This window comes from Mercenaria mercenaria, chromosome 15 (assembly GCF_021730395.1).
Source record: "Mercenaria mercenaria strain notata chromosome 15, MADL_Memer_1, whole genome shotgun sequence".
In the NCBI taxonomy this organism is placed as follows: Eukaryota; Metazoa; Mollusca; class Bivalvia; order Venerida; family Veneridae; genus Mercenaria; species Mercenaria mercenaria.
In genome coordinates, this window is record NC_069375.1 from 34,858,512 (window position 1) to 34,873,611 (window position 15,100).

General features: G+C 35.7%; 2 protein-coding genes across 2 annotated transcripts in view; one reads left to right on the forward strand and one right to left on the reverse strand.

The window, feature by feature from the left end:
- The window catches only part of LOC123550853 (potassium channel subfamily T member 2-like), a 295,982-nt gene extending 289,405 nt beyond the window's left edge, over positions 1-6,577 (reverse strand). Inside the window, exon 1 of the mRNA XM_053524976.1 lies at positions 6,458-6,577. The gene's annotated coding sequence lies outside the window, so the exon portion shown is untranslated. The remainder of the gene's footprint in view (positions 1-6,457) is intronic.
- The window catches only part of LOC123550896 (glycosaminoglycan xylosylkinase-like), a 153,086-nt gene that overhangs the window by 118,117 nt on the left and 19,869 nt on the right, over positions 1-15,100 (forward strand). Inside the window, exons 3-5 of the mRNA XM_053524983.1 lie at positions 11,984-12,107; positions 13,028-13,114; positions 14,268-14,418. Coding sequence (XP_053380958.1) covers positions 11,984-12,107; positions 13,028-13,114; positions 14,268-14,418 — 362 coding nt within the window. The remainder of the gene's footprint in view (positions 1-11,983; positions 12,108-13,027; positions 13,115-14,267; positions 14,419-15,100) is intronic.

Below are 15,100 nucleotides of genomic sequence, written 5' to 3' on the forward strand. Positions count from 1 at the left end.
GAAAAATTCAATTTCAGAAGAAAGGGACTTAATTTAAACATATTGCTTTGTGTTTTAAATGGTATGGTTGACATAATATTTACTGAAAGTTTTGGTGTAATATAACACTTATTGAATGGCTTGCCGGTCAGTATTCATAACTTATTACATACTCGTTTCTATTTCCCGTTAAGTTACACTGGTACCGGAAACGTCAATATTTTTCCATACACTGACGCCTGAATTTCATATCGGGTGCATGACATAATTCAGTGTGTGTTGTTGCACTATTTTTTCTATTTAGTTCAGTATTGTCAATCCTATTCAGGCTATTGAACATATATATGATATTTACATAATATTTATACGTGTAGATGCGTATGTAATAAAAAGGTTATTATCTTTGCATCATGAAATATGTACTCGTTCTTCAGCGGAAGAATATTGCGCTCCTAAAGTCGCGCAATATTTCCGCTGAAGAACTCGTGCATATTTCCCGATACAAAGCTAATAACCTATAATTAGCCTTATTTTTACTATTGACCAGCAAATATATACTTCAATCAATAATTATATTGTATTGAAGTTGTCTGTGCTAAGGATTTTATAAGTTTACCCGAAGTGTATTTGTTTGATATGTTATCCCTCCATGTTTAGTAGACCTGTTAGGCCTAATTATTAAAAAAAAATAGACTGCAAAATATAGTATGTATGAACTTTAATATATGTACAAATATAACTGTAATTTACAAAGGTGGTTGCTTTTCACTCATGAAAGTGATGTTGAAAACTGAAATCCTGTCAGTATTATATTGTCCATGATTCATACAAACAATAAGTACTTTTTAGCATTTCCAGTTAGGAGTAGCAGAGAAATAACTCACTCTTTCATATGTGTTAACATATGTCATATTTTCATCCTGCTTATTGCCAGTGATGTTTGTTTTAACCATGTCTTAAATGTCTTAATGTATAATCTTAACTTAATGTTTTAGTTACAGGTTTTGTGTTTTTTAATTGCTTTATCGTCTTTTGTTTTATAGTCGGAAAATAGCATAATGCTAGCTAATGTTATATGTTTATAAGACCGACTCAAAATAAAGTTTCTTGTATCTTGTATCTTCGATCTGTCAGTGTTGCACCAAGGGAAGGACTAAACTATCAGAATTGCAATATGTAAACTTAGAGAAAGTGTTTGGTTATTAACACTTTGAACAGAATATGATATACATGTATATTGACATGGGTGCCAGCTCAGGTATATCATGTCACACAGTATTCCTTCTTGATGACATGACTTAAGCACTCTATTTGTGCATCCTTTAGACATTTAGGACATTGATCTTTATGATATCTATAAGTCTTCCAATCCATGTTTAATATACCATATAGCGTGGCAATACTATAGTATAGGAAAGTGAAAGTAGATTTTCCTTTTTGTCAAAGAATAAGTCTAGAGTCAGTGTACCTGGTTTCGCACACTTTTTACACACGTCTTGAAATAAACTGAAATATGTGGAAGCAATTTATTATTTTGCATTTTCAGACAGAAGAATAGATACTTATGCACTAGGTTATTCTTCATGTGATAACTGCTCACCACTGGTAGCTCTCCAATATAGCCAGAAAGTGACCCATTATTTAGACATATTTGTACCCGGTTTTGCACAACGTGACTAATAATTCTCTAATTCTTTGTACAATATGGATATTGGTTGAATCGAAATTGCACAACACTGATACTTCTGTAGAAACTGGTTTTTTAGCTGTCATTATCATAATGATGTCGCTATAACATGCACAAACGAGGTACCCTCAGTGGTGTCTAATTTTATGCTGTCTCGGTGATACTTTTACTACACTTTTATATATCCTTGTCTTTTATCAGAATGCCTGCTTGTCGTTTAGAAAACTATAGGAACATTTAAAAAGAGACCTGGTCCCTTGATTTCACCAGTTTAAATTTCTCTTGGCAAGTATTTCATTACAAGAAACGGAAAATTCTTTGGTGTGCGAAACCGCGAACTGTGCGAAACGGGGTACACTTACTCTATGACACAAGTCAGAGAACAATAATGGTTTAAAAAGTTTAAGTAATCACAATTACTCATATTTCTTGTAATAACGTGCAAAAAATAAGTTAATTCTGAAAATTTCATCTCCTCCACAGGACTATGTTTTAGTGTATACATGTACATGTAATTATCCAAAATCGGCGATTTATCAGTTCCTACTATAGTATAGAGGTTAGACGAAATGTGTGATGTCACGCTCTATGTACAGAATGGTCGCGTACGGCAAAAATGCGCAAATTATTGCATGTTCGCACGCATTTAGTGTATTAAATGTATGATATACTGACTAGAGGTTAGGGTTACAAAATATATACATTTAAAGTACTTTTAGTTCAAATTGCTTCAATCCGGCATATACTGGAGTCTGTAATTTATACCGGCGCTCCAACTCTGCATTGAATCACAGCTGTTTCTAATCCCGAACCGTACCCATACCGTACATCCGTATTCGTAAACTATAGGTTTTGTTCGAAGAAAGGCAGAAACTTACATCGCTCTATGACATCAAAATAATTCAGAAACAGGTTATACCCGCTTATTAAGAAATCTGCCGTTTGATAATATGATATATCTCAAAGTCATTTGCTCAAACACTGAAAGAGTTTCCGTGGCATTTGTCGAGAAGCCTTTAACCTGTACTCTTCAAACTTAGTGGGATGATTGGCTAAATGGAGTGGATAACACATATTGCTTTTAAGATCAATATGTTAAAGGTAAAGGATGCGGCAGCCGAAATGATGAAATGATTTCTTCCTACAGAAATCCAGAAAAAAAAGTTTCTACAATCACACTTTCGGTGAGTTTATTCCAAATGTTCCTAAGTTGAGTGACCTTTTGATCCTCTTGTTAAATATCTCTGCCTTAAGCTGTGGACAAATACAGAATACTATCAAGAGTTTGGCTGAATATATGCCCTTGTTTGAAATAAAATTGATTACGTATTTCGTACTGCGTTGTATAAATGCCCACCACACCCCGCCTCGTTGTAATTTAATTTAAGCGAAATCTAATATGGTGACCTATCAATTTTCTTTTTGTTTTAGATCAGGTAGACATAACCAAAGGTATGTGCAGAGTTTGATTAAATTCTATTATGTGAAACTCGATAAAATAGCGGAAGTACCAACTTAAAATTGACAAAAATATGCAAAAGTAGCCCTTGGGTCTGATGAACAAGATTTAGTATTCCTTTCTTTGCAAAATCATTTTCTTTTGATTTCTCTGAGCATGTTTCAAATAGATATATTGTTTTCCGTTATAAAAATGCTTAGATATCAAATTGATGCTTGTTATTGTACTTTACTGAAATATATTTTTGGAGTATAGAAATTTTGAAAAATGTTAAAAATAGCATCTAGGGGCAAATAAAATTTAAACAAAGCTGATGACCTAGTATTTTTATTTCATTTTTCACTACATCATAACATGGTCGCTATTCACGGCCTTTTTATGAGCATTTTTCTACGGGGGGACCAGAGACCGGCCGTTGTCGACAGGTGGTCGCTATTCACGGGTGGTTGCTAGCACAATTTTGACTCTAGTGAAGCAGTAGTCAGTTTGGTAGGAAATGTTAAGGTGAAGCAGTAGTCAGTTTGGAAGAAAATGTGGTAGTGAAGCAGAAGTCAGTTTGGTAGGAAATGTGATAGTAAAGCAGTAGTTAGTTTGGTAGGATATGTGATAGTTAATCAGTTGTCAGTTTGGTAGAAAAGGTGATAGTGAAGCAGTAGTCAGTTTGGAAGGAAATGTGATAGTGAAGCAGTTAAGTCATTTGCGTAGGAAATTTTATAGTGAATCAGTAGTGAGTTTGGTAGGAAATGTTATAGTGAATCAGTAGTTAGTTTGGTAGGAAATGTTATAGTGAAGCAGTAGTCAGTTTGGTAGGAAATGTGATAGTGAAGCAGTAGTTAGTTTGGTAGGAAATGTTATAGTGAACCAGTGGCCAGTTTGGTAGGAAATGTTATAGTGAAGCAGTAGTCAGTTTGGTAGAAAATGTGATAGTGAAGCAGTAGTCATTTGCGTAGGAAATTTTATAGTGAATCAGTAGTGAGTTTGGTAGGAAATGTTATAGTGAATCAGTAGTTAGTTTGGTAGGAAATGTTAAAGTGAAGCAGTAGTCAGTTTGGTAGGAAATGTGATTGTGAAGCAGTAGTTAGTTTGGTAGGAAATGTGATAGTGAAGCAGTAGTTAGTTTGGTAGGAAATGTGAAAGTGAATCAGTAGTGAGTTTGGTAGGAAATGTTATAGTGAATCAGTAGTTAGTTTGGTAGGAAATGTTAAAGTGAAGCAGTAGTCAGTTTGGTAGGAAATGTGATATTGTTTGTTTTTTGTTTGTTTTGGGTTTAACGCCGTTTTTCAACAGTATTTCAGTTATCTAACGGCGGGTAAATGTGATATTGAAGCAGTAGTTAGTTTGGTAGGAAATGTGATAGTGAACCAGTGGCCAGTTTAGTAGGAAATGTTATAGTGAAGCAGTAGTCAGTTTGATAGAAAATTATGATAGAGACATTATAGCATGGTAGAAATTGTGGAAGTTATTCTCAGTCAACATAGAAGACATGATTCCATAGTGAAAATTGTGATAGCAAGTCAATAGCCAGCACTGTAGAAATTGTGATACAGTCTCTTGTCATTGTGGGGAAAATTGTGGTTATTAATCGGTTGTCAACATACTAGAAATGGCAGGTTCTGATGGTGAATCTGTACTTATTGTGATAGAAATTGTGGTAGTTTGTCAGTTGCCAACAAGGTAGCACAGTAGAAATGGCAGATTAGGATAGAGAGTCTTAGTACACAGTGTGGTAGAAATTGTTGTGAATATGACATAATGAGCTTAAACTAATGTACAGTAAAAATAGTTTCTCCCATAAAATGTATCATGATTATAAGTGTGCATATAAGATGAAATTTTGCACAAAGTATCACCATTTAACCTAATCACTACTTTCATTTTTGTGAAAAAAACTCACAGACTCATGGCAAAGGTATTAAGCTGAATATTATTGACATAGTTAATTAATAATGTAAAACACATTGTCATATACTGTATATACATGAATATATTAAATAGCAGTAAACATCTGTTGTAAGTATAGGTTATAAGTTGAATACAGCAGTTTTAAGATATTAAGTCTCGCTCGAATTAATATTCTTTACAGTTTGCCTAAGTTGCTCAATGGAATTCCTCGATTTCGTTCAAATCTGGCCATTCTATTTCACATACAGTTGTCACATCAACTGTATGTATTAAATTTAATTGTTAAATGTTATGATTTAATAGACTCTGCCCAATAACACTGTAGCGAACTGTAAGACGGTTATAAGTTGAATACAGCAGCTTTAAGATGTTAATTTCTCGCTTTGCTTAATGCTCGCACAAAATTAATATCTTAAAACTGCTGTATTCAACTTCAATCTGACTAAAGTACTTGATCTTCTAAACGTAGATCTGAGAATGGCCCATTCACATTTGTATTCTGTATATTTTTGGATTTCCAATATTACTATTTTTATTTTCGCAAATCTATTTTTATTTGAACCAGTCAGACGACTTGTTTCAACAAGCATTTGGCTAAACCATCAAAATAGTGTCAAATGTCAAAGAGTAAGAAAAATGTACAGTCAGTCCGGGACTCGAACCCGGGACCCCTCGCTTACAGGGCAACTGCCCTACCAACTGAGCTAACTGGCTATCTGACATTTTACGTGACCAAGTGACATATGATTTCTCTCAAACACGAGGGTGTAGTCACGATGTGGTCGTCATAAGAATTGTAAATACGAAAAACCCAGGCTAAACATAGATTTTTCAAGCTTACAAAATGTTGTAAGTAAGCCTTCTGATTGGCTAGCGGAAGGGTCGTCAGAATGAGGCTATCAATAGCTCATCTTCAGATCCTAAACATAGCGTAGTAGGAGATGTACTTTAGTCAGATTGTATTCAACATATAAGTTAAACCATCTTACAGTTAGCCCCACCCAGTGTACTTGAGCTGACATACAGGTATAGTGTTATTGGGCAGAGTCAATTAAATTGTAACATTTAACAATTAAACTAAATACATACACTGATACAGTTGAAGTGACTTTACATTTAATGGATATGTTTTGCTCATGAGTTATTCGGTAGTATTGTTTTGAACGGTAACAACCTAAATAGTTAGATTTATTTTATCTTGTAATATATACAAAATAAAAGGTAAGAATAGATTAGACAAGGCATTAAAGTAGCAGTTAAATGATTTTATAGAACAATGAGTTTCCTTACTTGCTAACTGCTGGTTAGTTTGTTTTATTATAAATTGATTAACGATAATACTATATAGTATATTGCTGAGTTTTAAAAAATAATGCATATAGTGTGGTCAGTATACTGTACATAGGGATATAGCCAAAAAAGATACTTACATTGGTTACACGGTTATCCTTTTTTACTCCATTTATGTGTACACTTTGTCAATAACGTAAATAAAGGTTCTCCATAGTTAATCTTGTTAGACAAGAACAGTGTACAATATTGTACATCGCATACCAACAACATGTCAGATGTCCCGTTTGTAGGTATTGATTGAATAACTCCAATTGCAAAAGTATATTTTCATACACACATTGGAACAGGATCTGTATATACATGTATAATTTACAAGTTTTTAAAGTCTCTCTAAAATATTACTGCAAAAGTAACAGGATAAAGTATGGAACTTTTTTTTATCCAAATGAATTTCCTTTCCCTATTATTTGTATTGATTTCTGTATAAAACGGAAGAAGTTGGAGGAATGATACATTGTTACTTGCTTAAGTGCTGTAGATCTACTTTATTTCTTTCGCTTGTTGGAGCTTCTACATTGTTCAAATCTCTACTGAGAAATTGCTATATATGAGGAAAAGCATTTTTATTAATTGATCACTAATGCTTAATAGCTTCTAGATAACTCTCTGTGATTGATTGACCGGGACCGATATTGAGCTCGCCAATTATATAATAGGATAACAATAGTATTACTAAACATTTAGGAAAACATGGCAGTTGGGTAGATAAATATAAGATTGTTTATTATTTAACCTTTACCCTGCTACAGTTCTAAAATGGACTGGTCCATCATTCAATTTGGGCAGCACCACTTACTATTCAGAGGGGTGTTCACTGAAAATTTACTGAACAGTGCAGACAATGATCAGACTGGACGGCTGCACTTGATGCCAGCAGGCTAAAGGTTAAGAAATTACATATCAATCTATTTACTGGTAGGAACAATAGATGTGTTATCCATATGATTATACAGTACGTAGATTTAAAAAAAAAACTTGTTTATTTTGTCTGCTCAGCTGCCACATTTTCCTAAATGATTTATACATAGATATAACTATGGTCTGATGAGATCTTTGTTCTGACTGAAGACTGTGATTTCCAGCATTTTGAGAAGCTAGTGTCTTTCATTTATATAATATTATATCAGATTTTATCAAGAATTTTTCCAGAAACAGTGGCATTGCAAACAAACTTTCTTTTCTTAAGTCATTGGAAGTACCATTGTATAGCAGTTGAAAGAATGTTATGATGATCTAAAATACCTTGGCTTTCCCTGAGCCAAAAAAATAGTCTGATTTCACCTTGTCACTATGTAAGTCATAATATATCAGTTAGACTGAGCCAAGGTAATTGTTTTGTCAGATAGCTCTGTGTGAGGGCTGTTCTTGAAACACAAATTATTACCTTTGGTGTGGCAATTTCTTGTGTTCTGACAATTCGACAAGAATTCAGTGTGCCTGAATTGTTAATCCATGGTGAGGTTCATAGGTACTAAAGTGTGAAGAACAAAATCTGTTATGGCACAGGTTCAAAACGGATTATTTCTTGCAATATCAACTGAATAAATTACCCATCTATAATAAACAATTTCCAATATTTGACCATGATTGTTAAATAAATTGAACTTCTACTAGAGAAATGGCACTACACCATTATCATTTAACAAACACAATTTTAACAATTGTAAGAGTGCCAAAGAAACCATTCTGACAGTAAATGGTCTACTTTTCCCAAAGCAATAAAATTTTCAATTAGGAACCAAATCAATAAACTGCATGCATTTATTACTTGTTTGTATCGATTGATTGGAAATGATTGCGTTTTTAGGTTGTTCCAATAATGCTTGCTGAGCCGACCTATTGTTATATTTCCTTTCCCAATGTTGTTCCTGTCATAGTTCTATGGGCCATATTCCAGACTTTATATCAGTTGTTGGCATTCCTGGACCAGAACTATCACAATATATCACAAAGCTATACACTCAGGTATTTTGAATATTAAATTGCTGGCATCTCAGAATTTGGGGCCTTTAAATTTACCTAGGTATATGAAGTGTACAGGAGAGAATGACACTGCCTCATAAATAAAATGTACTTATTTACAAATTTTGGTACAAAGGGCTGTAATCCACAAACTTACGCTCCTTTGATAAGTTCTGAAATTATCATTTTACATAATGTTGGCAGCCAGTTTGGTCTACATCTACTGCTCTAGTTATCTACCAATAGAAAGAAGACAGATATACTTTTGGCATCATCTGTGTGTCTTTCCATCTTTCATATGTAACTAGCCATATATTTGTGAGAAAAAAACTTTGTAATAAGTTGTTACATTTCTGTTCACTTAATTAACAAAATCTGAATGGTATTTTGAGAAATCTTCATGTAGATATGAAACACATTTATTGCATTTTAAAAGATGGTTGGTTTGGCCTCAATTTAGTGACATCTGTGGATTTCATACCACAATGAAAATTACAAATGTTTAGTTGCATTTCAATTCTTAAATATGGTGAATGTATCACACAAAATTGTCCAGTTATAGCCATATATCTATCTCAGTACCGCATAGCCGTATATCTATCTCAGCACCACATAGCAGTAGATATATCTCAGCACCAAATAGCAATAGATCTATCCCTGCAGCTAATAGCCATAGGTCTAACTGCACCAAATAGCCAAAGAACTATCTCAGCACCACATAGCAATAGGTCTTTCTCAGCACCACATAACCATAGATCTATCTCAGCACCACATAGCCATAGATCTATCTCAGCACCACACATAGATCTGTCTCAGCACCACAAAGCCATAGATCTGTCTCAGCACCACATAGCCATAGATCTGTCGCACCATATAGCCATAGATCTCTCTCATCACCACATAACCATAGATCTATCTCAGCACCACATAGCCATATATCTATCTCAGTACCACATGGCAATAGTTCTATCTAGCCATAGATCTGTCTCAGCACCACATAGCCATAGATCTTTCTCAGCACCACATAGCCATAGATCTCTCTCAGCACCACATAGCAATAGTTCTATCTAGCCATAGATCTGTCCCAGCACCACATAGCCATAGATCTGTCCCAGCACCACATAGCCATAGATCTGTCCCAGCACCACATAGCCATAGATCTGTCCCAGCACCACATAGCCATAGATCTATCTCAGCACCACATAGCCATAGATCTGTCTCATCACCACATAACCATAGATCTATCTCAGCACCACATAGCCATATATCTATCTCAGTACCACATGGCAATAGTTCTATCTAGCCATAGATCTGTCTCAGCACCACATAGCCATAGATCTATCTCAGCACCACATAGCCACAGATCTCTCTCAGCACCACATAGCAATAGTTCTATCTAACCGTAGATCTGCCTCAGCACCACATAGCCATAGATCTATCTCAGCACCACATAGCCATAGATCTCTCTCATCACCACATAACCATAGATCTATCTCAGCACCACATAGCCATAGATCTCTCTCAGCACCACATAGCCGTAGATCTGTCTCAGCACCACATAGCCATATATTTATCTCAGCACCACATAGCAATAGATCTGTCTCAACACCACATAGCAATACATCTATCTCAGCACCACATAGCCATATATCCTTCTCAGCACCACATAGCAATAGATCTATCTCAGCACCACATAGCCATAGATCTGTCCCTGCACTAAGTAACCATTTATCTATTTCAAAGCAACATAGTCATAGATCTAAATGCACCTCATAGCCATATATCTATCTCAGCACAACATAGTAATAGGTCTATCTCAGTACCACATAGCCATAGATATATCTCAGCACCACATAGCAATAGATCTGTCTCAGCACCACATGACCATAGATCTATTTCAGCACCACATAGCCATAGATCTGTCTCAGCACCACATAGCCATAGATATATCTCAGCACCACATAGCTATATATCTATCTCAGCACCACATAGCCATAGATCTATCTCAGCACCACATAGCCATAGATCTGTCTCAGCACCACATAGCCATAGATATATCTCAGCACCACATAGCAATAGATCTATCTCAGCACCACATAGCCATAGATCTATCTCATCACCACATAACCATATATTTATCTCAGCACCTCATAGCCATATATCTATCTCAGCACCACATAGCCATATATTTATCTCAGCACCACATAGCAATAGATCTGTCTCAACACCACATAGCAATACATCTATCTCAGCACCACATAGCCATATATCCCTCTCAGCACCACATAGCCATAGATCTGTCCCTGCACTAAGTAACCATATATCTATCTTAAAGCAACATAGTCATAGATCTAAATGCACCTCATAGCCATATATCTGTCTCAGCACCACATAGCCATGAGTATATATCTGCACTTAGTTGGCCTTTAGCTATCTCTGCATGGCACAGCCATAGATCTGTCTCTGCAATTTGTAGCAGTAAATCTGTCATTGCACCTTATTACCATAGATCTTAATCTGCTGCTCATAGCCATAGGTCTATCCATACCAAATGCCAAAGAACTATCTCTGCACCTCATAGCCATAAATCTATATCTGTACCTAATAGCCATAAATCTGACTCTGCACCATAACCATGATTTATCGCTGCACCTTGTAGCCATAGTTCTATCTCTGGCCCTGGTAGCCTTAAATCTATTTCTGCACCTTATAGCCATAGATGTATCTGCACCTCGTAATCATAAATCTGTCTCCACACCTCATTGCCTTGAGATTATGATCAATTTTTTATTTCCATTAAAGCAATTTCTGTTATTCATATGACATGTTTTACATTTTTCTCTTTTCTTGCTGTATGTCTGCAGTCATAGTAATTATGGCTTTCATCGTTATTTCTCTAGGGTATTAGAAGATGCAGTTCTGTCTGTTTACGTTTGAAATAGTGACATAGCTGTCACATTAAATAATTGAATATAGCACAGCTGAGACTCAAAAGTGTTGTGTAATATTCGCTTTTTGAATGTCAAAAAACAAAACTGTTTGCCCAAATGTCTGAAAGCCATTCAGTTCATTTCTTCAAGCAATAGCCCAGCAAACATGTGTTGAATATAGACCAGTCATACAAACAAAGTTTATATGTTAAGGAGTCCTGTAATAATGGTGACTCTTCCTCGGAGCATTAGCTGTTCAAGCAGACCTATTTGTTTAAACATCAAAGTCTGCACTTATCCTGGTTTATTCTATGTCTAAGTTTGTCTTCCAGTCAGAGATTCATGTCTCAATGAGAGTCCATACAGCTTCTGTATTGGTATTCATTCCATACTGGATGGTGCAACATTTTGGTTTAATCCATGTTAAGTATTAAATAGTTAAATGCTTTTTCAACTCAAAAGGGTTTAACGATTTTTTATAGTTTATACTTTATACTAATTTATTTTAGGTCAGTTGTGAAGCAAGTTCTACAACTTATTTTAATCACTCTCGATACCTCATTCTTGATGGAATCCATTGCCACGAGGGTATGAGAGAAGAGGCCAGTTTCCCTTTTTATGCTGAGTGCCAAGCAAGGGAGCTACTGGTATAATTTTTCACAATTTGTTTTTATACCCGGAATGTTTGAAAAATGTGTCCTTACATTTCAGGGGCTGTTTTGCGTGCCATGGCAACAAGAAAGATAATAGCAGCAGATGTTGGATATAGAGGGACACAACTCAAAATGACCATTTTACTGGAGGGAGGCCAGAGAGCTGTTTTCAAACCCAAATGGTACAGTATTTAATTCTATCCATTATTTAAATTCACAGCTGTCTCCTGCCACCCAGACCAGTCTAAACTCTGCTAGTATTGCACTATTTCCAGCACTCCAGTTGTACAGAGTTAATTTTTGCAAAAGCAGTCAATTTGATAAAAAAAGTCTTATATAATGTATGTTGAAGATACTTGAAGTAATCTGTCAGATGAGTTTCATAGAACTATATGAAAAGATCAGTCTTTGATGGTTCCACTATATTTACCAGCTCTTTGTGTTTATTTTGATGTTTGTTCATGCACTGTATAAGTATTGAGGTTATTAGAAAATTTGTCCATTGCTGAAAACATTAAGTGCTTGTCTTACATCATGGTTAACCCTTACCATGCTAAATTTGGACAGTACCATTAACTATTAAAAGGGGTGCTTACCAAAAAGATACTGACTGAATGGCGAACAGTGCAGATCATGATCAGACTGCACGGATGTGCAGGCTGATCATGATCTACACTGGTCGCAAAGGCAGAACCAATCATGTCCAGCATGGTAAGGGTTAAGAAGAACGTCTGTGAAAAACCCAGCTTGGTTAGCTGAAAATTACTCTTGCTGTTTTAAGTCACTAAGGAACTGGTGTGTTTGGAGAGAAAATGTCTGCCTTTGAGGTATTTGCTCTTTAGCCTTCCAAATATCTAAAATGGACCGGTTCATCATTCATTTTGGGCAATACCATTTATTAATTGAAGGTGTGTTCACCGAAAATTTACTGACTGAATAGCGAACAGTGCTGACTGATCAGCCTGCACAGATCTTTGTCTGCACTGGTCGCAAAGGCAGAATGACTTGCCACCAGTAGGCTAAGGGTTAGAGACAATATACAGTGGATATACAGTGTACCTTCCAAACAATTCATGAAGATGATGATTTGTGTATTTGCTAGGTTTCCAAGAGATCATGTGATTGAAGGACCGCCGTATGCCGGGGAAGACCGCCACAATGGAGAAATTGTTGCTTTTCATCTGGGCAGGTAAATTACCATACAATCTCTTTCTGACTGTAGACATACTAGGAAGTACACAAATACATGCTTGGTAGATAGGTCTACAATGGTGCTGTAGTTTGACTAGTTCTCAAAAGTAAGACTGGTATAAAACTGACTTGGCAGTAATCCACTGGTTAACATGGTGAAGTGAACTTGTGAATTCTGTCTTCTTGGCTTGGTAAAATCCATGTACAAAGATTAGAATCTATGCTTAGATGGAAACTTCATTTTTTTGGTCAAAATAAATATACAGGGTGTTATGGAAGTATGGAACATCATTAAGCAAAATAATAGCAGACTAGGTTAATAAGAGGTAGTGTGAAGTGCAGTGTCCTTCATCAGCTTGAGCGGAACTCTGTTGTAAAAGAATGTTGAATGAACTCAGTGATCCAAAAGGACCAGAATTAATAACGTCACTGAGTCAGAGTACTATAAGCCTAATTTCACTAGAAACCTGAACATAAGTTCCAAAATTATTGTACCATTAACCATTTGAGCCGTGCCATGGGAAAACCAACTTAGTGGCTATGTGACCAGCATCCGCGCAGTCTGGTCAGGATCCATGCTGTTCCCTAACAGTTTCTCTAATTGCAATAGGCTTTGAAAACGAACAGCATGGATCCTGACCAGACTGGTCGCAAAGCCACTATGTTGGTTTTTTTCATGGCACAGCTCATTTTAGCTATGCCATTTCCTGTGGTTTACTAGGATATCTTCTACTCCTAAAGATTAATGCAGAAGGAATAACTAGGAGGCATTAATGATAATATAATAATCAGACTTCATTTAGGAGGAAGCTCAGCTGGTCATAGACAAACCTTACCTTTATTCCTGCATAAATCAAACTGCTAATAGAAAAAGGGAAATCTGAGATATACTGTGAAATCATTAATATTCGTGGAGGACTAATTTTCGTGGTTGAGTCAATCCACGAAATTTGATCCCGACGAACAAGTAAAATTCCCATTCATTTTATGTTCAAAAGTTGAAATCCACAAACTCATATCCCCACGAAATTTCCGTTTTGACCAAAACCACGGAATTTCATGCCAACGGAATTAAATGATTTCACAGTACATAAAATGTTGTTTGTTACAATTAATTCAAGCTAAACAGTAACATCTTTCTAACTATACAGACTGTTTGATTTCCGAAGAACACCTCTGGCAGTTGGACGTATTGTGAATTTGGAGACAGAAATCAAACCAGTTGCCAAGCAACGGTTGCTAGAGACTTTTTTCAGGAGAGGAAATAATACATGTTTCTATGGAAAATGTTATTACTGTAAGGTGAGTGATCATGGTCTGATCAAGTTGAATATAGCATATCTAGTATTCCTTTTCAGCTCACTTGAACTTTGTTCAGGGTGAGCTATTAGTACAAGTGGATGGTCCATTGTCCGTTTTCTTGCATCAACATTTTTACTTAAACATACACTTTTTTGAAACTGTTAGTCAGAATTTCACAAAATTTGGTCTGTAGCACCCAGGCATAGGCCTTTGTCAAGTTTGTTCAAATAGGTTATCTTTGCTCCTTTCTGGGGCTTCCAGAGCTAAAAATAGAAAAACTTTTGAACGATTCCTTCTCATGAACCAATTGATGGATCTTTACCAAACTTGTTCTGTAGCATTGTTATAAGGTCCTTTCCCAATTTTGTTCAAATGGGTGGGCTTGGCCCTTTTTAGGGGCTGCAAGTGCTAAACATGAAAGTACCTTTAAACAACCTTCTTCTCATGAACTGCTTGGGTACCACAAATGACATGCATCTGCTGTATGTCCCCTATAATTAGTAAGAGATGTTGGTGTTTTAAAATAGTAGAAATTTAGCTGGCAATTGTAGTTTACGCCAAATTACTTAGTGAGATAGATGTTAAGTGTTGTGAGTTAGAATAAATTTAGCTGGTGTTTGTAGCTTACTCGAAAATAATTGATTTAGAATACCAGTAAAAACTGATTTATAAACTGGAGACA